Here is a 27837-nt window from a genome sequence, read left to right on the forward strand (position 1 = left end):
ATGCATGATTTTCCAAAATGTTCTTATTAAAGTTAGGATAGAGCACTTCAAAGATATATTATCTCAAAGTTTACTTGATCTGATTCCAGATCCCACAATATTACATGATTTACTTGCAAAATAGTTAGCCACTTAGTCAGCCTATTCTGAGCCAAGGGATAGAGAGGGACTAGACAATTAACATATGAAAATAGTTTGACATTGTTTTTTGAATTCATACCTAAGGAGCCTTAGTTCAGTCATGTCTCACTGGTGTTTCCCTTGATGTCCGTAGGATAATTTACGCCGTGCTGGTGGTGGCCCTGTGTGTGCTAAGAACCAGTGAGATGATGGGAGAGATGGTGCTTATGGCTTTGTGCCTGGTTCTCGGGTGGCTGAACGTCTTGTACTTTGCCCGTGGTTTTGAAATTCTTGGGCCATACGTCATCGTGATCCAGAAGGTGATTTGAGCGCCTTGCCTTTCTTTCCCACTTTCTTTTCCTATATTACACTGGGCAACAAATTTTGTCCTTTTTTTTGCTTCCCAAACTGAAATATACAGCTGTTATAGTATTTGTTATAATAAAATGGAATTTGTGTTTAGATTGTTATTTTTTTAATTATAAATAAAAATTGAAATGACAGGGCAGCTTCTTGACAGGGCAGCTTTAGGTTTTATATATATATATATATATATATATATATATATATATATATATATATATATATATATATATATAAAACATATTCATAACTAAAACTGTTATTACACATGCAATATAAGCAAACTTGCTTCCTCAAGTGCACTCCTCCTTAGTACCCACAAACGTCAAAGTCTGAACAGAGGTGGGATCCACTTTCCTTGGTACTGCTTTTCCATTCTATGCATAATTTACATGCGAATATACTGGATAGCATGTAACGATGCGCTCTGTGCACGTTTCAATTTCATTCACAATTTGGTTTCCTCACTATATTTAAATCAAAATTTACACTTAAAAATGTATTTAGCGTAGAAACAATGCAAAAGTATGAAATAAAGAATCTTTAGTCCGCTGCAATTAAAATAAATTAGAAACGAAAGTTTACAATTGTAAACAAAATATACTGTAAGCAAAATGTACCTTCACCATATATAACCAAGTGAAATTATTCCTTTTTATTTCTGAAGGATAAACAATGCGCAAACTATGTGCTGTTTGTTTCAAACGTGCTCTTGTGGCAGCTTAGCTATAGGACGAGTGCGCCATCTGGTGTTAAAATAATGCATCTGCATTAGATAGCAAAACAGACAGTGACAATGTTTATCGTCACATTTCTGCATCGCCATGAATCGTTACACAACTAAATACTGGAACAACAACAACAACAACAAAAATACTGAGAACATTCTGAGCCTACAAAAATACATAAACAGAAGCAAAATCATTACTGAACAGTGTATCATCTGTACGGGCATTTCACATTATAAAGCATTAAATGACTTGATGTAATGTGACAATTTCAAATAACTGCTGTCATTTCCTTTTTGAGTCTCCTAAGTAATAACAAAAGTTAGATTGCAGAAGTTATGTGCTTTGGACCATGTGATGTGATTGCAAAAAATCATAAAATTCTACATGCAGAACTGACAACTGGTTTCACTTGAGCCCTTGATACAGTAGGATGAGCTTGGTACTGTTAACATTGTGGCAACTAACTCCTACTGCTTTGGTTTTGTAGATTATATTTGGAGACCTAACCAAGTTCATGTGGCTGAGTCTCATCGCCATCACAGGATTCTCCACAGGCGAGTTCAGCTCCCTGATCCAGTGTCTCAAGTACTATAAATGAATCTGGCCACTTGTAAATGAAACCATGAAATTTTCAAAGCCAAAAAAAAAAGAAGCACGTTGCTCACATATTGCTGACACTCTCGACCGTGTGTGCCACATCCCTCTCTCAGCTGTCTGGATGTGGTACATCACCCAGGAACCACTGTCCGTGCCGCAGTACCGCTCCTTCCCCATTACGTTCTTCACTGAGTTCGAGCTGACCATAGGCCTGATTGATCTGCCTGTGGACCACACCGTCTACACCCACCCCGTCGTGCACTTGGTGCACTGCTGCTTCAGCGTGGTGTCACACCTGCTCCTCATCAGCCTCCTCACCGCCATGATGAGCGACACGCAATGGCGTGTCGGTCAGGAGCGCGACGAGCTCTGGAGGACCCAGGTGGGTCAGCTGAGCCACAGACGGCATGGCTGAGGAGAGAGCCGTCGTGGGAGGCTTATTTTTGTTTTCCTGTGGGTTGTCTGTAGGTCGTGGCCACCACCCTCATGCTGGAGCAGAGGTTGCCACGGTACCTTTGGCCACGGCTGGGTGAATGCGGCTTGCTCTATGGCCTGGGAGACCGCTGGTACCTCCGGTAAGAATTAGGGCTGAACGATTTGTGGGGGATATGTCATCGAGATTTTTCTGATTGGTATTACAATTACGATTTAAATTGCATGTATTCATGTTTCACGGTTCCATGTATTCATGGTTCACATAGTATCGAACATCTACCAAGCAGAATTAAAAACTTGTAGGTACTACAAGGTTTGATTATTTAAAATATTGAACAGTGTTTATATAGCATTGTTACAGAAATTTATTGGGGTTTTTTAAATGTAAAAGTTATTATAACTGTTTAAAAAGCTCAATAGCAATAACACAATATTTAAGTCTTGTAATTACACAATATTGTAAAGACTCTTTAAACTGATTGAAATATGAAATCGTTGAATCATTCACCAACACTAAGGGGTGTATTTGCACAGCATGCGAAAACTCTCCACGCATTTTTAGCAAATCGAGCCTGCGTAATTTAACGGCCGACACATTTCAGAGTGGAGGAGCGCACTGATCAGCTTTTACAGAAGATGAGGCGCTACGTCAACATGTTCTCCAAACCCGACGAGGGAGATGAGAAGCAGAAACAAGAGCCTGAGAAGAGCAGCAGTACAGACAGCTCAACGGAGATGCAAGTGCACGCCAGGTCACAACCCAACAGGAAGTCAGAGCTCTGCTGGGAGACCATTCGCCAGAGCGTTCTTGGCACACAGCAAGAAAACGAAGAGTGTTCCGATTCTCTTGAAATGAAATATGTTTGAAATCTGATCAGATGTACTGAGGGGATGCTGGTTGTGTACAATGCATAAACTGTGGAATGATTTTATTCTTTCAATAACGCTATATTTGAAAATCTTATATAGGAACTAAGTGGGGTAAAAAACTAACAAAAAAAAACAAAACTGAATCACAGACCACAGACCATACAGTAAATTTTTAATTATAAACAGGCAAAGACTTCTTACATAAAGGCAGCTACATAGGCATACACTTGATTTTAAAATACAGTGTGTAGAATTTATTTTTTTAGTGCTACTCTTTCTAGGATTAAAATCAGTGCAATTAAAAAGAAAAAACTGAGCAATAAAAAATGCACAGAGCCACTTTAAGAGAATACACGTGGTGTGTCTTATTTGGTGTAGGCCACTGCACAGCTAAAAACTGCAAAAGTGCATCACGTTCTACTTGATTATTCATCACAGAACAAGATTTCTTGTGTGAATTCTTGTGTTGATTCTGAGCTACAGCAGTAGTGGGTGAAATGATTAGATGAAATGCAGATGTTACTGATGCGTGGGGTGGTCATGTTTCATTTATAGAAAGCTTTAACTCTCTCACAGATGAAATGTGAGTATATCTCACATCGGTTTGAGTACCAGTTGTTCTGGGGTGACTTCCATCCTCTCAGCAAAGCACAGTGGCCAGCGTTGGGCGTTTGGAACCAGTAACTGCCATAAAGAAGGAACATCTCAATATAAGTATCTTTACTCCATATCAGAACTTGCCAGTCTCAGTACTGGGTACCCCTGCACTGTATAACCTGTTGTTTTACCAACCGTGACAACATTCATTCAGGTTCCAAAGGGCCTGATTGTTAACTGATGAGCTGAATAGATTGTTTGGGGGGAATCAGACCTCTGCAGTGCTGGGGTTTACCCAGGCTGAGAATAAAACTGCTCTATTAAAAACAAGCTCATTTAGCTCCAGTTCTAGTACCTGAACTACCAATTACAGTAATGACCTTTTTTTATTTGCATAAACAGTAAAAGGATTTATTTCTCACACAAAAACAACCTTCAAGCTGATATCAGGGATATACGTTCCATGAAGCCATTCTGAGCACAGAGCTGAGGCCTCTGCTGAGTCAAAAGCACATCTAGGTTTCCCAAAATGATGATACAATTTTCCAGGGCTCGACCACAGCACACACACAGCACGGCAGTTTACTTCCCCATTTTACACCTGCCGCCGACCATGGCCACTAGTCTAGAGCCTATGTTTGCTCTCATGAGACTCGCGCCTCCACCTTCAGACGTCCGTCTTGCGCCCGCCACTCTAAACCGCACCTACACCTCTTCCGTGGCCAGTAAGAGCAAGAAACTGCCATCGCTCAGCAGGCTCTGGATATGAGATGCTGCTGAACACTGTAAAAAGGCCCAGGGGGTGACATTTTATGCCCTGACTTGCACCATCAATACCTAAGAGGTTCAGGTTTCAAAGAATGTATGCAGAGGTGGAGGCTAGCAGCCAGTCTGCTGCTTTGATGTTTGAGGAAGTAAAGCTAAGGTGATGGAATGCAAAAGGTTTTTTTCTTAAGCATTTGCAAAATACCAGTATGTTTTTTCTATAACAAACGCTTTTTTTTTTCCAAGTACAGTATACCAGTGGCTTAAATAATCACTGTAGTGTACGTTGTTGAACAAAAAAGATAATATTCCTTTCCCATAGGGGTATGTTAAAAATGTAATAACATTTACCAATAAATTGAAATGTTCACTATACTCATTCATGTTCTCATTTATCCAACAAGGATACATTTAAAGTTTTAAGTGTCTGATAACATTTAGAATCAAGATATGCAAATATCATTTCATGGTGCTACTTATTTCTGACTCTTACCATGTAATGTACACCTAACTATAAAATGCATGGCTTCACTATGGTCTACTGGTCTCTTACCTCTGGGTTAGTGCAGTATTGTTAATCCAGGCCCACTGCTGTGTTCCTAAATCATGGAGGCCAATCCAATACAGCATGGGTCCTTTCTCAGTCAGAAATGTCTAAAGCAAGATATAATCAGATATCATTAGCAGCAGCAATACACACAAAAATTGCTGCAGCTGTGAAGGTCTGCCGACAGGCTGACCTGAACACGCTCATTGCTGATGACAGCCAGGTCACCACCCTTTTCCTGGCATTTCTCCCTGCTCTCCAGCCAGTTAAGGCGTTTTTCAGACAGGAAGTAACAGGAGTTCTCAAACTTATGCCAGCCGGTCCCACACTCAGAGCACAGATGTTCTGCATGGGAGAGAACCAAATGCCATACATGTAAATGCAAATGAGAGAGAGAATTTATTATGAAGCCCACATCATAGATATCATCATAGATACTTCATTAGAAGTGAACACCAAGTGCAGTATGTAATGACTAAACTGGAAGTTTAATGTGGGTAAAGAGACATTTGCAAACTGAATGTGTTAATGTTTGACTGGCTCACTGTTGTGGTCTGAGGCCCGTGTTTTGTACATGAACTCGCATTTCTGGCAGTTGCAAGCTTCTGCCACAGTTGTCTTCTCTACATCCGGACACTCCTGGTTGCCCTGCACTTCAGACACTAAAGTTTGGACACCAAGAGCAGAAATCATACATTTCAGCACAGTAACTGTTGCTTAAAATACACTTTAAACTACATTTGCCTCTTGTAATGTTACTGGTGTGTCTTCCCCCCCCCCCCCCCCCCAAACAGAAGAGTCTATCATAACTTCATAACTTTGGAATGTATTAGGCTAAACCGGCCTTGATATGTTTCCCAAACCTCATAACTTAAACTTATAATAATATACTTTGGTGACAATACAGAGATAAAAATAAAATTAATTGGTTACTAAGATTTAAAATTATTTTTACCCATTGTAATATAAGTAGATATGTGAATAAAATTTGTGTGAACTAAGTAATATATTAAAAGTGCAGCTGAGGATTTTATTTATTTTGAGAAAGTATTTAAGGTTTAAAGGTTTAAGGTTTAAAACATCAGATCAGATCAGATCAGATCAGATCAGGGTCTGCTAAGATACGATTCTTATCAGGTCTTTTGGTTCCAAATTTGTAAACTGCCACAAAAAACACAAAAAACAGCTGACTGGACCTATAATGAAATCAATGCGTCATTGGGAGTGATCCTTGACAAAACTAAAATTTTAGCAAACTAGTCTTAAACTGTTTCTGAACTACATTTGAAATGTATGGAAAAACATTGCAAGGCACTAACTACCCTTGTATTAAATTTCCCCCAAAGATATTTTAATCTACCAAAACTCCAAACATAATTTTATTTCTACACTTAATTTGCATGTAACTAGAAATATTTGATGACAAGGTTTTTAAAACTGTACTTGGCTTTTCTCCACTTAACATTTATTATCATTACTATATTTTAAGCTCAGAGGAAGTGTACTATGTCCCATACCCTTAATAAATGAAATATCAGTTTTATTAAAAACCATCCTGGGGTGTATTCCTATGAAAACAGGATCTGAAAGAATTATTACCATAGACGTGTGGCGCCAACCTGCTTTGACATTCTCTATGGTATCTTAACTAGCTAACTAACACTGGGTGGGACTGTATGATGATGACCATATTGAATCACCATTAAACATTAATTGCGTTGTACCTCAGAAGATACGTAGCACGGGTCTGATGTAAACCGAAAGCAGTCATAAGCAGTAATAAAATGTTACTTACATTTTATAGACAGCGCAAGAATCACAGCCAGGAACAGAACACACAGGAGGAGGAGAATGACGGAAAGTCCTCGGTAAAAATTGACTCTTCCGTTAACATCTTAACAAAGAGGAAAAAAGAAATTAGACACATTTTGACAAAACGTATCATATTGCTTGTAAACATAGGAAACGCAGCTGGTATCTCGCTTCTGGAATCAAACGAAGGCCATTTCTTGTCAGCGAATGAATTCAGTCTTCACCTGAGCACTGTTGGTCCTTCAGTGCAACAGAGCTCTTTAGGTCCTTTGATGTATCCGACAGACCTTCTTTCTTACCACCGTAGTTTCCAAAATTACAAAATTTAACGTACATGACTCGAAGCTCAACGGGACTTAATGTCTCGTTAACGTGCAAGCTATTTTGGCGGCGTAGCACGCTCAGACAACAGGCTTTGCTGTTCACAGGCTGCTCTTTTCAGTGCTTGTAAGGCAGCGTCTGACCTCGGAGATTTTTCCGTCCCTTGTGTCTATAGCAACGTGGTGGCCGCTGCCGATATCTAGTTAATCTGCGCAACACAGTGCCTGCTCTGTTCCTTCAGGCGCCCATTACACTGCAGCGTGTTTACTGCTACAGATCTCAAGGGCGAGAGCCATGGGGTTATCCGAGGACAGATTCTGTAGACTATAGCCCAAACAAAAGATATCTTCCGGGGCTACCGGGAAACGGAGTCAGCCTTTTTATTTAGGAATAGTCCTGGTGCGGAATAGTTTGCTCTTTTATTAGGTATTCTATGTGTTGCTTTTCCCCCTTAAGTGCGTGCAAAAATGCAAATTAAGGATTTACTTAAGCAGAAGAACTGCATTGAATTAATGATTATATGTAACGACCTTTATGGTCTATTTCTTTTCTTAATCAAATGCATAAAAGTGACAAAGGATATTTTAAAAATGGATTGCTGTTGTTGTTGTTGTTGTTGTTGTTAGCAGTAAAAATGGTAGTAGTAATAATATAAGTAATAACTATTATTATACAGAATAGCATTAATAATTCTGTATCGTTTACAATGCATTCTACATGGTCTTTTTAGAAAGTGTGTACTAGGAAAGTACAGAAAGTAGAAAGTAGCCAGTCTAAAAGTTCCAACCACGTTATCCACCCGCAAAACGATAAGGGTGGAGCGCCGAATGTTGAAGATGGGTGGCTGTTACACTAGAAACAGCCTTGGGCCGTTTGGGTCAGCCTACTGATTGTGGGAGAGTAGAAACGGGCATCCGATGTTCCACCTTCCACCTCCGTTTTAAAAGAAAAAAAAGTCATAAGAAATGGAAGAAGAAAAAAGGAACATGTCAAACGAAATAAAATAAAGCATCATTTTATCATGATTAAAGGAGGAATGATTTTGGTTTTATTTCTGAGGCAGGAGGCAATGGCCGCCTCGATGGTTCTCTGTTTATCCGGCTCTCTGTTCCTCTTTTCAGGTTCTTTGCATTTTCAGAGGTTCCGAATTAGATATCCGAGACAGCTGAAATTGGGCAAGGATTTTCAAACACTCAGCAAATCTTTTCTTCTTTTCCCCTAATTACTATCATTTATATGTCCACAAACATTCCTATCAGCAAAAAATGAAGATACGTATTGTGAAATTGTGAAATGTTCTTTGGAAACTACACAGGCTACACAACACATTGGTTTAGGAATTAGGTGTGATGATTGGGGGGGGGGGGGGTTCTGTAGCATTCTTTACCTTTATGGAACTTTGGAGGGGAACCTGGCATTTTAGATGATGTGTAGATATCTTCAGTTGGATTGAACAGTACTGAGTATATATTCTTGTTTTCTCCTTTTAATTCTTTCTCATCTTTTGAGGGAAGGAAAAAAAGAGGAACAACTTAGCTTTTTTGGTACAAACAACCATTGAAAAGTCAAGAAAAATGATTATTGTCAGGGAAAGAAAGCCAAAAGTTCACCAAAACACGGTAGCTAAATTATGTTATAGAAAATGTCCTCTCCCTTTCGGAATGTAGAACTCAGTAGTAGCAGTTTGCGCTTTACAAGTTGGAATACTGACTGCAAACTTTAACTTTACTGTGCAGATAAGCTGCTGTATGATTTACCTTTAGTCTCTTGTCCTGTGTCCTTCTTAACATCCTCATCTTCTTTCTTTTCTGCTGGGCTGATCTGCTCCATCTCCACCTCAGACCCTTTTTCCATGTCTCTCCCTCTGTGTGCTGCTTCTGTTTTATTTTCCTTTCAATGCCTGATGGTGCACAGAAAACTCTTGGAAAACAGATACTTATGTAACTGCTCTTCCTTTACTGTTTACCAACATGTTTCTACAAAAGTAATCTATGGCAATTAGACAACACCTGATGTGTAGTTGGAAAAGCTTTGTCGTGAAGAACTCCCAGCAGCATAAATCCTACTTGTTACTCATCCCCTGGTTTTGCTCTCTCCACACTTCCTCATCACACATCATCATTCCACCACTTCTCTCTTCCTTTGACTGCTGAAATTCTTGAAAAAACTAAGCGCCCCCCCCCTGCACTTTTTTTTTGATTGACAAGCTGTCAGTCAGGACAAAGATCGATGCACTAGGTCTGTGTTGGTCCCTCAGCACAATTGTCTTTAAGTAGATGCATGTTGGAAAAGACTGAATGAGAGTAAAGGGTTGAATAAGACTGAATGTGAGTAAAGTTTCATTAAATACCCACATTTCATAACAACATAACAACCCGTAGGTGTGGTGACTACTGATCTTCAGTACCCACCACCTGAGGGAGACAAACACAAAGGAAACATTAGACAAACACAAGCACAACATAAACATAAGCCCATGTGTGGCGCCACATGCTGGTAGCCATCAGCTTGGGGGTCCCGGCCCCGGGACCATTATATTGTTTATGTCGATGACATGGTCTACTGGAAAACATCTTGCTCTTGGGTAACTATTTAACTGATAAAATTTAATATAGCCATTGATGGTCTGAAGTGAGTAAAGGATCTGTTTAAGGAATTCAATTAAATTCTATTTTATTTGTAAAGTGTTTTTTTCAACACGTCACAAAGCAGCTTTACAGAAATCATATGTACATAGAAAGTCAAGAAAAAACTCCCTGAGAGCAAGAGAAAGAAACCTTAGGGAGAACCAAGGCTATGTTCGAAATACTACATACTGTATACTGCATACTGCACTCAGTGTACACTGTATACTGGATACCTGCCCCTATAGTAGTAAGCATTATACTATCCAGTATGCAACAAACACAAACCATACCATGAGGTCACATGAAAGTATAAAGGTTCCGTCCACTTGGGAAAGATTTTCTGCAACTGTTGCATAACAGGGTGCAGTACACTATAAAGATGCTCTGGTCACATACTGGAATATGGGGTGGAAGTAGTACATCATCTGTGTAACTTTCAAGTACTGGAAAAATAAATTTTGGTCTTGTAAATCAAAACAATACATACCAAACACAGACAAACTGAGCACTTTTACCTTGTGATGTTCCCACACACCAAGAATAATCCATCCCCCTCCCCCAAAAAACTCCTAAATAATTAATAAATAAAATATTTTTAATATATACATATATATCTAAATACTTACATCAATATACAAACAAATATGAATATGTACATTTAGTTGACAGTCTCATTAGGATGTAGCATTCTGAGGAGCTTTAATATATTTGGGTTAGGGGTTTCCATTATGTTTACTCCCTATACCCCCATGTTGTTGATGGCATGGTGAGAGACTACAGGATGTAGATTTACACTGATGACAAAGTCTATAACGTGACCTTCTTCCATGAAACAGGCCAGAAGGGAAGTAACACCTTTTTATGCTACAGAAGGTCCTTATTCCTGACATAGCCTTCAAAGATTCCGAGGCAATGCACATTTTTACTGTATCCCAGCTGAAATATGCAAATGAAGTGCTTATGTATGCACAAATTCCTACACGATTTACCAAATGCAAATTATACACAAAGCCAAACAAAAATTGTGTTACTCTGAAATTATTTTCATAAAGCAGTGTATATCTGGCATAAGAGACATAACATGCTACCATGTTTAACCTGTTTTTAGTCACTGTAATGAGTGTGTTGTGTCTGTTTGCTAATCATATTTCACCTGATAACCTTCAAAAACAAATCCCACAACAGTCTAAGAAGAGTGGCACCACAAACATCTCACAGGAATGTAGGAAATTCAAAATCGAGTAGTTTTTTTTTTTTAATTTTTCACAAAATGTATCATAAATCTTTACAAAAAATACTATTTGCATTAAATACAGATGAGTCCAAGGTACTCCAAGGAAAGAGTCATGGAAATGTGGGAAAACTTTATCCTCTCTTTTTTCAAGGTCCCCTTTCCGGCCTTTTGTCCTCTGATACTTTCTCACTCCATCTTAATTCAAAGTCAGAATACTCTACTCCCATAGCTGTAAAAACACCTGGATGTCCCCCCCATATAGACACGAACACACTGCTATACAATGCATATTTGAGCTTACTGTTATTCAGCATAGTGGTAAAAACAGTTATCACCTCTCCCATCTTTTTGATTTCCATCTCTTCCCTCCTTCCCTCTATCCCTCCCTCTTTCTCATGCTCTGTTCTCTAATTCATCCGTTCCCACCCCAGCACTCTTCATCCTCTCAGGCACCATACACACTCTCATTGCTGTAGGTTATATACAGGAACAGGTCCTCCTCGTGGTGCTCCTGAAAGAAATGTGGAAAGAGGCAGATAAGTGTCCGACCAGGAACAACAGCTGCAGAGCAGTGTTGAATACTACGACCACTAATGTTTTATTTTTAGTTAAGGAACAATGAATAAATCAAATTAACTTAAAAAACAGAAATGTCGGCTCTTTAACTGTAACAAAGGGTCCGTACATTATAAGGAACTATGCTAAAAGTTAGTACAGCAGTCACGGGTGGAACTTCATACGTTTGTTTTTACAGTTTTTTGCATTACAGAAGCTGCAAGCCTTAGCACGGATGATAGCAAGCAAATCTCAAATTTCTGCCATGCATCACAAGTGTTTCTTTTCAGCTCTTCTTAACTGGAAGGGTTGCCCTCCTCTAGCGTGCTACTTCCAAGACTCCACAGATGTGCGGTATAGTGAGGCGTCTTTTTAAAGGTGGTTCTTTAGTCTATGCTTGAAGACAGCAAGAGGCCGATGTGGTGGGAGTTCATTTCACCATCCAGGTGCTGGTACAGAAACAAGTGTTGAGGCAGGTCTTCCTGACTCTTAAGGGTCGGTGGTTCGAGTCACACTGTACAAGAGGCATGAGGAGTGCGAGAGACAATGTGAGGAGGAGACAAGTGCTTGCAGGTATTAGAGAGCAGGACCTCATGAGAATATGAGACATGCATCTGCACTCTCGATCAGCTGTAAGGATCTAGAGTACTTCGAATCTCAAGTCCTGGCTCCAAGATGGTGGAATGAACTCCCATTTGCTGTCCGGACAGCAGAGTCCCTTGCAGTTTTCAAACGCAAACTGAAGACCCATCTATTTGCAGAATATTTAAAGGACAACTGACACTGCTCCCATATTGACTGACTAAATTAGTACTTATTGTAGGGTATTGTTTATATTGTTTAGCAAACTCTAGCATTTATTGTTTATTGCACTTATCATTGTTTAAGACAGCAATACAAAATACATTAGGTTTAGGTATCAGCATTGATCCCTGTATTCTACAGTATTCTAGTTCATTGGTATTTTGGACTCTAACCTACTGTACTGTACTAGCATATTCTATGAGTAAATGACAAAGCACTTTTGTAAGTTGCTCTGGATAAGAGCATCTGCTAAATGCTGTAAATGTAAATGTAGTGTGGTGTGCAGGCAGGCCTACCAAAAGGGAGTTGCAGTATTCCAGTCTTGACATGACATGGGACTGGATTTTTTTTTTTATTATTTTTTAATTTTACTGAGGTATGAGATCTTGGGATGTAATAAGCTTTGTTATTATTAATTTATTCAACTATATCACTGTGTAGCACTTTGAATTGCCACTGTGTATCAAAAGCGTTATACAAATGAACCTGCTTTGCCACATATATTCATAATGGATTAAACACAGCATATTCGAGAGCAAAACTGAGACAATTCTGAAATTAGTTTTGCAAATGCCTGTCCACACTGTGCACAGTGGTATAGCAAACAAAGAGGCTGTCAAGCATCCATAAACATTTTTGCTGAAAGGATGCAACAGGGCTTAAGTAATCACACTTATTTGAAAACGTCATCCCAGGTGTATTCACGTGTCTAATCCGATTGGTTTTCAATATATGTAACATAATTTATCCTAATATTCAAATTAAGATCAATGGAATTTTTTTAATGTGTTACTTCTTTTGACTTGCATATCTTTTTAGTTTAACAGAGGTGAAATGACTTTTGTTGTAGAATGCATGTATGTGTATATATTTGTGCTTATGGTATAATTTCCTTTACAGTTTCTAGTGTGGTACAGGCCCTTTTGACAAATGATGAAAAGGCTTGATTTTTCTTAAGACATTTGCCGTGGATTAATAGTGTGGGAGTCAACTGTACTGTAAACTCATGTGAAGCAGTATGTCTGAGTGTGGTTATAGTATGGACTACCTCATACACAGCAGCAAGAGGGGAACTGGAGGGAGGAATAGAGTTTTTCACAAAGAAGAAAAGCGCTTCTTCTGGCCTCATGGACACTCGCAGTCTGATGAGGAAAAACAGCTGGCCCACTGTGTGAGAGTGAGAGAGACCGGGGGGACACACCTTTTTATTCAGAAATCACTTCATCACTTCATAAAGGGTTTTAAAATTTCTAACAGTACATTCACGCAGATGTTGCTGTAATGTTACTGACCCACCTGTCAGATCTGAGGGAACGAGGTATTTATTTTGTTCAAGTTCAGGAACTTGTGATCTTGCAGCTCTCTCTACAATGATCTAATTCAAGAAACATATTCAGAGCCCTTGCCAAACATCAGAGAAATATAACAGCATCGATGTGATCACTGAAGCTTTTAGAAAGTTCTGTCTAAGTGCTAAAACACCACTATTTTCCATTGAGAAACTGACCGGAATTTTGTTGGGATATTTGGCACGAACAGTCTCCCCCTCCCTTCTTCTGACCTCAAACGGAATACTGCGCTGGTACTGGCTACTCATCTGAGGAACAAAAACATATAATGCACATGAAATATTGGAATTAATATCTTCAAATTCATTCACACTTCATTCAACAGCAATAACAAAATATGTTCACTGCTGCTACACATCAGCTACTGCATTCCCTCATGAATACACACATATATATGCAAAGTGCATTTGTATGTGTATGTGTGTAACCACAGTTACTCACCTGATCTATATATATATATATATATATATATATATAGATCAGGTGAGTAACTGTGGTAAGAGATACAGAGATATTCAAAATTATATTGAAGTACACAAAATTCCGAGAGAAACACAGAGAGAAACACAGCTGCTTGCACAGCTGATGAATATATAATCCTTTCATAAAAGAAACAAAAATCTTTCTCTCAAAACTTGGTAGATTAATAAACTGCATGTTGAAAGGTTGAAAGCTTAATTCTACCGGGTAATTTGCAATTCAGTGAATTTATCTGAGCTAGAGCCGGAAACTTGCGGATGTGCAGTGCTTGCAGGACCACTGGGAGCCACTGGCTTTAATCTTAGGGCTGCAGCATGTTACTAGTTAGCACCATCAATGGAATGGCAAAACATTCCCTACTGCCTTTGGTTTTTTCCTATGCTTTTGGGTTATGACAGCGTAAACTATTAAACACTTAACCTCTATTTTCCTTTCGATGTAACTGGCTAACTGATGTAACTACCTAAATGACCTAAAAGTTGCCTGTAATCAAAGTGCATATTTAAGACAATGTTTAACGTTTAACGACGAAAACTGAATAAATGGCAAGTTAACCCTAGCTAATTCCTCGAAGACTGTTAGTCTTGTTTATGTGGTGTGACCTGTTATTTCGTAAGGGGTTTTAAGAAAATAAGAAATCCACAGTTGCCTTGTAATTAAACAAAGTGGCTAACGTTTCTCTAATATTACATAATGTCATAAATTAGGTTAGGTAGCTAAGTCCGTAGACAAGCTGTAACCACAATACTGAAATAATGTTATAAGAGGCGCAGTTGAGGAGTTATATAAACTTACCTTTTAACCCAAAAAGGGATTTAGTAGCGGCTGAAATCGGACGCCTTCTTCTCCCACGATTAGATAATAGATAATAATCACGCAATAATATCCGTTTTTTTTTTAAATACTAACTTATGGATCTTGATCTATTTTTAAACGTCGACTTATTCACTTTTCCTACTAACACCGCAACAACAACACTGTACCGCCTCTTTAGTTGCGTTTCAACCAATAAAATATATATATATATATATACCGTTTATAAACGATATCCGCCCAGTCCGAAGCGGGGACTTAGGCGGGGTTTTAGTGTGTTTACTCTGCCTTCATTGGAGGACGCATACTGCAGTTGAAGGATTGTCTGTCACGTCTGGACCAATCAAAAATAGGGAAAATTGGGCCAGCTCAGCGAGCATGTAATACGTGACTGACGAGATATTTTGGCAGAAGTCTGGAATCACCTTATTTTTAGGGTGAAACTCTAAAAACATTCCTCGTTGAAGGAGGTTACTTGTTTTATTTGAAATTATTTGAAACACTCCGACACGTGTTCTCGAACAGCAAATGTACGGAGGTACGAGTTTAAACTTGGACATACATGAACCTTTAACTCTTGTTAAGTCTTTCAGCTATTCACTCCTCGTATGTAGCAGAACAGACTCTGATTAAAAACTGTTGATAGTTATGATGGTTCATGTGCATCGAAGCACGAATGAGACCCCCATGAACTGGAACAAGTTGAAACACCATGTGTGAACAACCCAGGCTTGTCTTCACAGAACTATATTGAAGCTCAGAGCCCCATTCATACTGCAGAGCTTGCAGCACTGGGCTAGAGTAACATTTGTGTATTTTAACTTGATAAATACAAATACATAATTTCCTTAAAATACTTTATGGACAAATCATAATCTGTTGTAAATCGTTTAATCTTTTGACCCCTTTGTCCATATTAACATATTTATACACCGGTACGTCCTCACTGCATCTCCCACTTTACACTTAGCTGACACTTTTATCTAAAGCAACTTACAATTATGAATGAATACAACTTGAGCAACTGAGGGTTAATGGCCTTGCTCAGGGGCCCAACAGTGGCAACTTGGCAGTGGTGGGGCTATATACAGCTGTCCTTGATAATAAAACACGTACTTTCTTTTAATTCCAAATGTATCGGATCCTTAAGAATCTACCAATATACAGTAGGCTGATGTGCAGCTGTCAGCTAAAATGTTTACGTTTAAAACTTTAAAGTTAGAGCTGGTCCACAGCTGGTTTGCCGGGAGCCTGCTGGCGATTCCGGCTCCCAGTAAGAGGAAAGAAGGCGCGGACCAGTTTATACGTCATGTGAGTCTCTGTCCACCATTTTGTTTTAGTAGCTAACCCATAGGTGTCGGTTTGTTACGCGACGGAGTGTTTTGATATGACTTAAGGATCTACATCTGCCACGAAATTGTGTCAAGTTCATATCGGTAGATTTTGGTTTATTTTTTGGATCGGATTAGCCAAGCACCTTTGTGTCGTTTTTCTTAAACAGCTAGCTGCCGTGTCACTGAATTTACGAAGCTTTTCTAAATAACGCTTAGCTAAGCTGGCTAACTAGCTTATTTTAGCTAGCTACCGCTTCGAGCTACCCGTTTAGCCAGCTAGCTAAGATATCTTAGCGCACTTGTTCGTGGGTAAAATGGCGACTAATACGGCGTCACAAGCCCCAACATCTACCTGGTAAGGTATTCGCCTGATGGATTTTTTCTTAGCGTTATATACATAAATGTAGACGACAGGCGATGTAGCGTATCTTGTAAAGTTGTGTAAACTGGGAGACGGCGTTAACGTTCCTAAACTTTGTGCTATCTTCGGTGTTCAGAATACCTTAGCTAGCTAGGTTCGCTAATTAGCTAGTTAATCTAGGAGTATCTGAGGACTCTGAAACCCCCTTTTCTAGCGGGAGGGATGGCCATGCTCTGAAATACTGTCATTAGTTTTCTGTCCCAGAATCGCTACCTAGTTAGGTAATCTAGTTAGCTACCTTAGGACAGGAAATGCTCGCAAAATATACGCCCTTATGGGTACTTCTAAGTTGCTATGCAGTCCCTAAATGTGTTGGCATACTGATGTCTATTTGAACTCAACGGGCTGTAAAAAAAAACAAAAACGTGCTTGAAGGTGTACACTAAATATACAATTAGGCCCATCAACTATACTGACTGTTTTCTAGGTCTTATGTGGGAGGTTCTGCAACAGAGGCGCCTGTGCATGAAAACCCTGAGTGGGAGAAGGCCAGACAGGCCCTGGCCTCTATAAGCAAGAGCCAAAGTTCCACAAAGACATCTCCAGCCAACCGCACCAGCTCTCAGGTTAGATTTTTACCGCTGGAATTTGGGAATACTGTTGAAATGTAGATATTTGGCTGAGATTTATGATGTTCAGGGTGAATTTGTAGTGTTTTCTATCTTTAACATGGGAAAATGTATTGCTCTAACGCATCTTCATGCACAAAAAAAACAGTAATTGAACTTGAGTTACAGGAGTGGACTAACCAGTCTTTTAATTGTACCATGTGGTTTGTTTATTCACCATCAAAATCTGGAATCCAAAATGCTAGGTGTAGAATAATAGAAGGTGTGGCAGTTCTCTTTTGAAAAATGACATAGAGACCTATAAATAAATGTTGTGCATTTAACCTTTTGAAGTCGGACAAGAAAGGGGATAATTCTGTTTGTCAATATATTCTTGTCTTTAAATACCTTATTCCTGTTCTGACATGAAGAACTTAATCGAACAAAGATGAAAATTAATCACCATTTGAGCATGCTAACATGCATAACAATGTAGTCTCCACTCACCTCTTATCTTGATCTGGATAAACAAATGTTTCAGCATCAGAAACAAGCTCCACATGGTCCAAATTACATTTTATATGCTCACACTTGTTTAGAATCTGTCGCAAGTTCAAATGTCATTTCTTGTGTAAATGCATTTTACTGTGCAGAAAGTACATTTAAATCATATCCTGGTATAATCATTGGTCTCTTTTGTAATATAACCCAAATGCAATCAGTATGTAAGAATGGTGGTGTTGTATGGCAGTGATAAAGTTAATAATACACAGTACAGTCAGTAATCCCAAAGAAGTGGTAAGTGCTTTTGCAAGGTTCTGGTAAATGGTTGAAACTGAACTTCTCCATAACACAGACAGTTCACTTAAGCAATAGTTCTGGTTTTGGGGACATAGTGACACAGGGCTGTCTGTAACAATATGGGCAGTTGTAAAGGTTTTGTTGTACACATGTGCACTGAATTTGAAACAAAACAATGAGTTTAACAGTTAATGTCTTGACTGTGTGAATTGCGTAGTAGTTGCAGCCCTTTTTCCACAAACCCTGTCCATTTTAACAGAAAGAAAATAATTGAATGGTTGCCAGATTAGTTATTTATTAGTTAGCTGTTTGTCTGTTAGCCATGTTCTTGGATGAGAAAGCTCCTCTAAGGTTAATCAAGTCATTAATCAGTTGGGCTCTGTTTCTCAAAAGCATTGTAGTGTTATCTTAAATGAGAGGGTGAGTGTTCAGTGTGATACAATGAACAGAAATTTAAAAATGATCTTGGTGTTATGATGCTTTTGGGAATCCCAACCCTGTTTAGCACAATAAGAGAAATGTTCAATGGTTCTGCATGATCGCATCAGTATCAAACTTGGCTGCCCATGGAAGACCACAATTGGTTGACTTAAGTATAGGCTACTTTCATTTACAAGAGGTTAACTAGATCAAGAATAGTATGTGGATTATAATTGTGGTGTGCATGTTGTTAAATATGTCATGAAGGAAAACACTCTGGACAGATGAGATCTAGTGGCTAATGACTCAGGACACTTCTACTTGGTAGTGGGCGTTGTATTCCATCTAGTCATGTTACTTGCCTTCAGAGGTTAAGAGATCTGTTGATTTGTACATATTTTACTAAGTTAAATAAGCACTGTAAATCTTTATTTTACAAATAAATGTTTTATGTTAGCACGTTGGAGGGGGATGGTGGTGGCTGTAAGGGTCTTGTGGGTTTGAATAAGGGATTAAAGTTAAAGCACTTTTGTGGTTTGTGGAATCACTGAAGTTTTTGGTTTTTAGGCTGGCCAGTATCCGACAGCAGTGACGGACACTTCTGCGATGCAGCAGCAACAGTACTATCAGTGGTACCAACAGAACCAGCAACAGTATGCGAGCTACGCATATCCTTACAACTACTACTACCCAATGCCGCCGGTAAATACACTCAAAGCTCAAATAAGCTGACTCTACAAAACACTGGCAGAGTGTATCCTAATGCATCACTGTTGCCTTGTGATAGTATGCTGCAGGATATCCCCCAAGTCAGTATGGGGTTCCAGGAGCCTACCAGCCACCCACAACCCCTACAGGACAGGTAGGTGTTCTCTGTTAGAAACAAACAGAAAACAGCTTATACTCTTGGATTTTACTTTATTTATTGAAAGCAAAACGCTGTTTTTCTTTTACTGTGGTAGAGTGGGTGATTAGGTCATGCAGTGCTGCATGTGGTTATATTTACCATACCTCATGTTTTTCTTTTGTCTCTTAGCCCCCCGCCATGGCCATGATGGACGAACAGTCAAGTTACACATCTGAACCACAGCCCCCACCACCAGCAGTTCCCCAGCCTCCCCCACAGAGCCCGACCTCATCGGATCAGCCTCCTCCCCCTCCTCCCCCTCCCATACCACCGCTACCAAATGCCCAGTACCCCCCACCCCCCTCCCAAACCCCCTACAACCCTAATGGAGCCCTTCCCTACAGCCCTACTGAGACTAGCCCAATGAGGGGCTACAACCACGGCCAGCCAAGGCTGGCTTACCAGGGCTACCAGCCTCCATCTTACCAGCAGCAGGCTGTGGGACAGGGTCTGTATGGAGCAGCAGGAAGGGGGGATGCCAACAAGAAACCCAACAACACAAATATGAATAAAGGTCAGCAGCTGTGGAATCGCATGAAACGTAAGTGTTGTGTGTATTTTCACAGCCTGTGTACGGGAGAGATGCTCCATATTTGTTTGACACAACAATTGCATATTATTGTGATGTTTTGTGGCTGTTTTTAAATTAAATCTTTCTCAACTCTCAGAAGCTCCTGGAACCGGTGCTGTGAAGTTCAACATCCCAAAACGCCCGTACGTTTTGGCCAATCAGAACTTTACCACTGGCGAACAGACAACCTCTGCAGCAACCACCATAGCAACCCCCGTGTCTTCAGTAACCACAGCTACCACTGCAGGAGCTAGTCAGACAGGGTGACTTGACACATACCCTCAGAGCCACTACATAGCCCTTCAGTTTGCAATGCAGTTAATCAGAAATAAGCACAGAGGCAACTCTCAGCATTTAAGTCCACAAATTGTTCCATTATGGTTATAGTATAGTACACCATAAACCTTTTGAGCTCAAGTGTAAAAGAGCATTTGAAAGTCTAGGAAATGCATTAAAACACAGATGGGCTATGGTTGACGCTGTGTTATAAAGAACTAAACAGGTGGGATGTGTATGTCCTTGTGTAGGCCTCAAGACTGGCCCCAGGCCATGAAGGAATATGTGCAGCGTTGCTTCACAGCCTGCGAGACAGAGGAAGACAAAGACAGGACAGAGAAGGTGTTGAAGGAGATTCTACAGAGTCGACTACAAGATGGCTCGGCCTTCACCATTGATTGGACTAGAGAACCACTGCCAGAGTGAGTTGCAAGTCTCATGTCTTGCTTTCTTTCCTGTTTTACATAGTTTATCATTTCTTTCTCTGGTAAGAAATATACTTATCCTTATTGATGAGTAAATGCTCTTGATGACTCAATAGCTTTTGATGGTTAAATGTCTTTCTCCGCAGAGTGAAACCCAGGCAGTCTCGTTGGGAGGTGGTTCCTCAGCGCTCTCAGGAGAATACGATTGGTCGAGGTGGAGCCAGTCGAGGCAGGGCTGGAGCTAGGCTGGGCAACTACAGAAATGTGTTCTCTCAGAGAAGCCCCTCCTCCAGCTCTTCCCGCTCCTCTTCGCGTTCGCCTTCGCCTCACAACCGGCACAGGGACAGGAGCAGGCACCGCCGCAGGTAACAAGCACTGAAACATCAACAGAAAACTGAGAGCTCTGTTACAGCAGTGCCTGGTGAGATGGGTGCAGTACTTTAATTTTCTCTTCTGCTCTGCGTACAGTGACTCTGGCTCCCAGTCCGATAGCAGCATGTCGAGCGACCTCCGACCCCTCTCCCGACGGCAGCAGAGGGCTGGACGAGGGCGTGGAGAGGACAGGGATCGAGGGAGAGGAGCGGCAGGAGAGAGAGGCAGAGGAAGAGGCGGGAAAGCAAACCGAGGCCGCAGGTTTTAACACAAACCTAACCATGGGGTTTTTGTGTCCAGAGATTCCACATTCTTAGGCAATTAGGATTGCTTGAGGTTAGCTCGGTGAGTAGAGTAGAGTACATTTTCAGTGAATGGATTAGTCGCTAATTGGATCCCTCTTTCTGGCCGTCCTGCTCAGGAACATGGACGATCTGGGCAGCGGCGTTGGCAAAAAGCGGAAGGGTGGCAATGCGGGCATGGACTTCCACGACCCGAACCGCGAGGCCAAGAAGCAGAGCCGCGCGGCACGCTTCCACACCAACAAGCGCACCGAGCCGCTGGTGCTGAACATCAATGCTGTGGAGCTGCCCAACGGCACCCAGGAGGGCCTCAGCTGGGAGGACTGCCCCATTGTGGGCACCTGCCAAGACATCACCAAAAACTACCTGCGCCTCACCTGCGCCCCAGACCCAGCCACTGTCAGACCTGTCCCTGTAAGTCTAGGAGGATTGTTCACATTGCGTCTGTGTCTCCTCAGTAGAATTTTGTGTGTATTCAAGTTCTCCATACACATGCCAGCTTTCACTGCACTGTTTTTTTGTTGTTTTTTTTTATTCGTACTTTTTTTTGTTTTTTTGTTTTTTTTACTTGCTTTAACCGGCCGTGTTGTGTTGGTACAGGTGTTGCGAAAGTCTCTGACTGCAGTGAAGGCTCACTGGAAGTCCAACCAAGACTACCAGTATGCTTGTGAACAAATGAAGTCAGTACGACAGGACCTCACTGTGAGTACAGTCCAGTAATAGTCCTTAGAGCACCAATCAGAAGTCACCGCTGGAGGACCAGAGTGCTGCTCCTGCCTTTATTCAGATGATGAATCTTTCTTTCAGGTTCAAGGTGTGCGAACTGATTTCACGGTGGAGGTCTACGAGACTCACGCACGCATTGCTTTGGAGAAGGTACAGTGTCCTTTCTCATCGTTCACAGATGACTTGGCTTAGCATGAATTTGTCTGCAATGTTATGTTCTCAAAAACCTAAGCATGTGTTTGCTGTGTCGCCAGGGCGACCATGAGGAGTTCAATCAGTGCCAGACGCAGCTGAAGGCACTGTACAAGGACTGCCCATCAAGCAACATTGGGGAGTTCACCGCTTACAGACTGCTGTACTACATCTTCACTAAGAATTCTGGAGGTACGTTACCCCGTTGACCAGCAGCTATTCTTGTATAGACAAGCTGAAACCTAGCGAATTCGTAAATGTTATGGAGGCCCGTTGAGTTGGTTCAACCCTGTATGGTGCACTTGCCCCTCTTCTCATCTCCCTTCCTGTTTCACTTTCAGACTTGACCACCGAGTTGGTGTATCTCACCCCAGAGCTCCGCGAGGACGAATGTGTCTCCCACGCTCTCGCGCTCCGCGCTGCCTGGGCGCTCGGAAACTTCCACCGCTTCTTCCAGCTGTACAAGTGTGCGCCGCGCATGGCTGCTTACCTCATTGACAAGTTTGTGGAGCGTGAGAGGAAGCTCGCGCTGAGGGCTATTCTCAAAACGTGAGTGTGTCTTTAATGGCCAGAATGAAGGCTGGAAATCAAAACATGGCACCAAAGTTTTGATGCAAAGTCTAATGCTGGGTTGTTGTTGTTTTTTTCCCGCTCCCCTTGATCTCTTCTCTCCTGCAGGTTCAGGCCCTCTGTGCCGGTGGAGTATGTGCAGTCCAGTCTGGCCTTTCCGTGCTTAGATACATGTGTGGCCTTCCTGACGGGGCTAGGGGTTACGTTCGCCCCTTCAGATCCCAGCAAGATAGATTGCAAAGCCAGCTCAGCTTGTTTGACTTCTTCCTAGATAAGACAAAGCAGGGGGTAGTTCTTGGTTGATGGGGGAGATAAGGGATCAAAGCTAACCAAGCTCAGTCTAGAGGAAAATCTATGCTGTACAGCAGTGATTAGATTTAACTATAGTCTTATAACTCTTATAGAGTGTGACCTCTACACAGAAATGGACTGTAAACACATACATATAGTAACTTAGTTGGAAATGCCACAGTGTGATTTTTGCTGATCCACGCACACTTGGAACCTCAGGTTTTTAAATGTTAGGAGAGATTCTGTCTGTACAATATGAATCCATGCTAGAATAACAGCTCCCCAGAGAGTGTGATCAATCCAACACATCAACTCAGTGAGTCTAGGTCACCTTCAGCTATTGGGCAGGGAGGTTTGCGTAGTTGGACGCAAGTTTCTGGGTCTCCCCATTTCCTAGCGCTCGACGATCATTCTAAAGCTAACGGTTTTCTGTGTTCTCATGTTTTTCTCCCCTTAAGCCAACAGCCTCAAAGCTCACATGAAGACAAAGTTCTGAACACCAAAGAAGAAGAAAAAAGTCGATTTACAAAGTGCTCAATCACCACCCAAGCTTCTAATAAAGATAAAGCTGGCTGCTGCGGCTATCGGATGCAGGTTGCGCCTTGAAAGTCTACCATTTCAATGAACTTTGCCATGCTTAGATCGTGTCGCTGAGATCAGCGTGAAGATGGTTTGTATGTTAGTCTCCCTCCCTTGTTCAAGGATGCCTAGAGAAGTTCCAGCAGGAGGTGGGATCCTCCAGGTCCTTCATCCCATTGATCCCATTAGCCGTAAAGGTTTGGACTTAAGGATGTCGGCATGCTCCGGCTGTGCAAATGTAGGTGCTTCAGAGCCCATTCAGCAATCCCTTTACCCTCCACTTTGTCTGCCACTTCTCAACCCATCTACCCATACACCTAAATCAGGCTTTCATCAAGTTCACCGACACCACCCCCCCTCCCTTTCAACACCCAGAGATCATAGTTCAGTGAAAATGCTGCAACAAGGCACTGACTCTCATCTTGTGATATGGTAATCTATCGCTGCTGAAGTTCTCCAGGGGCAAGTAGTTCAGAGTCTCAGTCTTTATAGCCTGTACATAGGGATATGTATAGCCCCATAAGAAGACCATCTACAGCTGTTCCACGAAGATCTACCAAATCGCCATACAAAGATGGTCCAGTTTCCAACACCATGCTTAGGATGCTGGATGGGGCCAACCAAACAAGTTTGCCAGCTGCAGAGAAGAGGTCAACTGCAGTTCTACAACGCACAGCCAGAGGGCAGCATCTTTGTGTTCTCCAAGTGACGACCGCCGCAGCTGGGCCTCTGCTGGTCCTCTCAGGAGGTGGGAGCGTAAGGGTTTGTATTCTTTTGTGGGCGTCTATGTCATCAGCCTCCTCTCTGAGTCTGTGCACGTATGTATGGCTGGTAAGGGGGGAAAAAAGGACTTTGCTATTTCGGCAAGCAGCAAGATGAGTCATGCGGCACATGTTCTTTCTTTTGGCTCACTTGATTGGAAGCCATATAGATCAAAGTCAGAATTCTGTCTAATGAGAATATGATTTGATCCATCTGTTTGATTTGTGAATTTACTGAATGAATAGAAATTTGAAAGGTTTCACTGCCATGTTCTAATATTTGCCATGAATGTTAGAACCAATCGTAATTGACCATTGAAGGAAGTGGGAGATTTTTTTGGCACTAGAAAGTTTGAGAAAATCCCTGATTATGCAGTAATCATCTTCCCCTCCATATGAGAGCTTGAAAAATGTGGTAGTTGAAGATAAGTTTGGGTGTCCTGAAGCAATTTGCATTGTATTCAGTTGCCTGTGAGCTTGATTGGTGATGGTTGACTGTTACATCTTTGAAGTTCAGCTGTGAGCATAGGAGTGTGCAGTATTGGTCTTTGAATTGGTAAATCGAAGCTGGTCTCATTTTTTGCATTTGACAATATGCCCAACTTACTCTTTTTTAACCCAATTCATGTGATTAAAACAGTATTGGCAGATCCCGCTCTGAAGTATTGAAGCATAACACAGATGTTTGTTTTTAATGACAACATTAGAAACTTAGCAGCGACGTTTCCATGTAGTTGCACGTCCAGATCATCAAGAAAATCTTTCTCTTAGGTAGTTATGTAAATATTTTACAAAATACATTTTCTCTCTTGGATTAGATAAATATTCCTGTTTACAATGGTAAGTCTAATTTTGACAGTCATTCTAACATTTTTTTAAAAGAAGTTTCAAGAAAACAAATTTTTGGTAGTCAGTATGTGCACAGTGCTGCATACATTTGATGTGAATGTGTAAAAAATGTATATGACGGGTTGCTAAATATGTCCATGAATTTACTGTTCTGTTAAGGATGAAAGAATAATATAAATACTGACATTTCTATATAAACCTAATCCCCCCCCCCTTTTCCTCAGTTTGTATTGTGCATTGTTACATGAAAACCTTTTTTTTCTTGTGTGCAATTGTAGGATTCAAGATTTGTTTCAGTTTTTATTTCATTTAGCTTTTTCACATTTTCATCCTGGCAAAAATCTACATACACATCTGCCTTTACTTGCCTGCTTTTTTGCTTAGTTTTTTCCATCTTCACCTTGCCTAAAACCCTATCCATTTTCACTCCTGTGTCCAGTCATCTGAGGAGCATATAGAAACCTTCCTTTAGAGAATAATTTAAGTACTGGTCCCCTGCCAGTTAAGACCATGGCTCCTTGGTTTCTGTCATACCTATGCAAAATGAAAGCATGTGTTGACATTCTGGTACCTCCTGTCTGTAAATGTCTCCATTTGGCCTCATCGAAAAGCAGCAGTTTGAGAGCATTAATTGGGTGTGCTCGTCTCAGTACCTAAATATATTAGTTTTTTTTGTTTTGTTTTTTTTTTTTGTTTGGTTTTAATCAGTGTGATCTCTCTTGCACTAAATAAAAAATTGCATCTGTCAGGATAAGGGTTTTGGAGCACTTTCCCTTTTGAGTTTAGCTTCTGCTGGTTAATTTAGAGTAGTTCAGATTCTCATTTTTATCCATAATATGCTGTACTTGGAAATGACCCGTGTTTTTATTTGGAATGTTGAGTGTCCACTGGAGCTCTGACCCCATTCTCCCATCCCTTCAGTCTCTCCTCCTCCCTTCCCTTCCCTCCCACCTCCTGTATCTCATTACCAGATTCTCTTTTGTCCTTGCAGTCAATCATAATTGGAGCTAAACGAGGGATGAAAAGATGAGCTGGACGCTGGAAAGTTGGCACTGAGGGACCCAACACGAGCTCACAAGTTGCATTGTTGTACCAGTATTGTCTGAAGCCTGAGTTAAGCCTTCAGAGTCTAATGTAGTGTTGGTTTTTGTTTTGGTTTGTTTTTGTTTTTTAAAGATTATATATATATTTATATATATATATATATACTAATAAAATTGAAACACTGATTTAGACTCTAGGTGAGGTCGAGATTCTTCAGTGTAAAAACATCAAATTCTTAACAATGTCAGGTTTATTATTGCTTGACTGTTATATTTGGACAAATGTGTATGTTCAGATGTGTTTTGTTCCCTTGATTTACCTAATTGTCTTCTCTGATTTTACAGTGCATGATTCCATTGATGGTTGAGCAATGTAGGGCCTTCAGTGCATCTTTCTCATTAGGAAGCTGTTAATGTGCTGGGGCACAGGAAATATCTGAACATACTACTTGTTCCTTTTCTACTGTCAGGCTTAGCTGTTTTTCAGTTTTGTGTAATATTTATTTGGTTTAAATGGCTTATGTATGAGTGAATTTTAATGATATTGTCCCATCATGATTAACATTTACCTTCCTATCTAATTGCATTTGGTTTTATTTTTGGTTTTTTTTGGTTTTTTTCATCCTCTGAAACGTGTACTATCTTCAGTTTTAGTGCCAGTACCTGCCTACTGTGTTTTCCAGCATGTCCCGCGTACTTCTAATGATTCCAGCCCTCCCTGTAACTTGTGGTTTTGCTCTCTTCCTCCAGTCCTCGACTACTTTCTCATTACTATATTGTACCGTTTTACTTGTGTTGAAGCCTTTCTTTTTCATGGACGCATCAACGCTTAGGTAACTGGTAGTCTTCTTGCCTTGTATCCATCTGTCTCTTCCAAGTTTTCCACTTTCCTCCCCCTTTCCTCCTCTCCCTCCATGTTGTTAGAGAATATGTAGTAGTGATGATGGCTGTATAGGGTGTCTGTGCTTGGCAGTAAGTATTTCCAGACAACCACCTTGCTCCTCTGCCTTTTCTTACAGCTCAGTCTCTTAAGATCCTAATGTGAGCCACAAGGAGCTACATGAGGATTTGTGATCAGCAGAATTCTGCTATGTATATTATCTGTACATATACCTGCTCTTGAAATAAATAGAAATGACTGGCTAGTGTGATTGTTGAATCTAGTGGTGGAAGGGGGCTTGATTCATTATTATACAGTGGATTTAATCAATTGGAAAAATGGCTCCTGGTAGATTAGTCTATATTGCCACCTCATGGAGTCTAAATTATATGGATTAGGGGTATAACTTCTAAGATTACTTGATTGTGGTGGGAATAACCAATATGCCCAGATATTTAATTTTACATTTTTCCTTTTAAAGCATTAAGCCAAGAAATGGTCAGAAGTTGCTGTAAGTATCAAGGGTAGAGAATGTAATTTTAGAAACTA

At 40.7% G+C, this 27837-nt stretch overlaps 4 protein-coding genes across 9 annotated transcripts in view; 2 read left to right on the forward strand and 2 right to left on the reverse strand.

The window, feature by feature from the left end:
* trpv6 (transient receptor potential cation channel, subfamily V, member 6) overlaps window positions 1-3125 on the forward strand; it is an 8714-nt gene extending 5589 nt beyond the window's left edge. Inside the window, exons 13-17 of the mRNA XM_026999188.3 lie at window positions 275-440; window positions 1702-1768; window positions 1925-2193; window positions 2280-2386; window positions 2849-3125. Coding sequence (XP_026854989.3) covers window positions 275-440; window positions 1702-1768; window positions 1925-2193; window positions 2280-2386; window positions 2849-3113 — 874 coding nt within the window. The 3' untranslated portion in view covers window positions 3114-3125. The remainder of the gene's footprint in view (window positions 1-274; window positions 441-1701; window positions 1769-1924; window positions 2194-2279; window positions 2387-2848) is intronic.
* Window positions 3126-3271: 146 nt separating this feature from the next.
* Window positions 3272-9305, reverse strand: si:dkey-26c10.5 (perlucin). 3 transcript variants are annotated; one of them, XM_035530979.2, is made up of 8 exons: window positions 9168-9305; window positions 8916-9058; window positions 8546-8659; window positions 6821-6919; window positions 5571-5687; window positions 5219-5370; window positions 5032-5132; window positions 3272-3800 (listed from the first exon to the last, which is right to left on the reverse strand). In XM_035530979.2, the coding sequence occupies exons 2-8, from the start codon at window positions 9010-9012 to the stop codon at window positions 3662-3664; spliced, it is 819 nt and encodes a 272-aa protein (XP_035386872.2). In that variant the 5' UTR covers window positions 9013-9058; window positions 9168-9305; the 3' UTR covers window positions 3272-3661. The 3 variants fall into 3 exon arrangements, with proteins under 3 accessions (XP_035386872.2, XP_026854960.3, XP_026854961.3); XM_026999159.3 differs by having other exon boundaries at window positions 8916-9215; XM_026999160.3 differs by lacking the exons at window positions 8546-8659; window positions 8916-9058; window positions 9168-9305 and adding an exon at window positions 7062-7467.
* A 1722-nt stretch (window positions 9306-11027) lies between these two features.
* zgc:92606 (gamma-aminobutyric acid receptor-associated protein-like 1) lies at window positions 11028-15239 on the reverse strand. Its single transcript, XM_026999181.3, has 5 exons — window positions 15003-15239; window positions 13886-13975; window positions 13675-13753; window positions 13427-13545; window positions 11028-11530 (listed from the first exon to the last, which is right to left on the reverse strand). Exons 2-5 carry the CDS (start codon window positions 13973-13975, stop codon window positions 11465-11467), a joined length of 354 nt encoding a protein of 117 aa, XP_026854982.2. The 5' UTR covers window positions 15003-15239; the 3' UTR covers window positions 11028-11464.
* Window positions 15240-16352: 1113 nt separating this feature from the next.
* Window positions 16353-27553, forward strand: leng8 (leukocyte receptor cluster (LRC) member 8). 4 transcript variants are annotated; one of them, XM_081695759.1, is made up of 15 exons: window positions 16353-16709; window positions 17203-17341; window positions 19112-19246; window positions 19332-19406; window positions 19581-19992; window positions 20120-20165; window positions 20550-20720; window positions 20870-21088; window positions 21192-21356; window positions 21517-21811; window positions 21998-22099; window positions 22205-22273; window positions 22378-22507; window positions 22657-22864; window positions 22994-27553. In XM_081695759.1, the coding sequence occupies exons 1-15, from the start codon at window positions 16669-16671 to the stop codon at window positions 23154-23156; spliced, it is 2370 nt and encodes a 789-aa protein (XP_081551885.1). In that variant the 5' UTR covers window positions 16353-16668; the 3' UTR covers window positions 23157-27553. The 4 variants fall into 4 exon arrangements, with proteins under 4 accessions (XP_081551885.1, XP_081551883.1, XP_081551886.1 ...); XM_081695757.1 differs by having other exon boundaries at window positions 20123-20285; XM_081695760.1 differs by having other exon boundaries at window positions 20123-20165.
* Window positions 27554-27837: the final 284 nt, after the last annotated feature.

This window comes from Electrophorus electricus, chromosome 14, assembly GCF_041902795.1.
Source record: "Electrophorus electricus isolate QZ-2024a chromosome 14, ASM4190279v1, whole genome shotgun sequence".
NCBI classification, from domain to species: Eukaryota; Metazoa; Chordata; class Actinopteri; order Gymnotiformes; family Gymnotidae; genus Electrophorus; species Electrophorus electricus.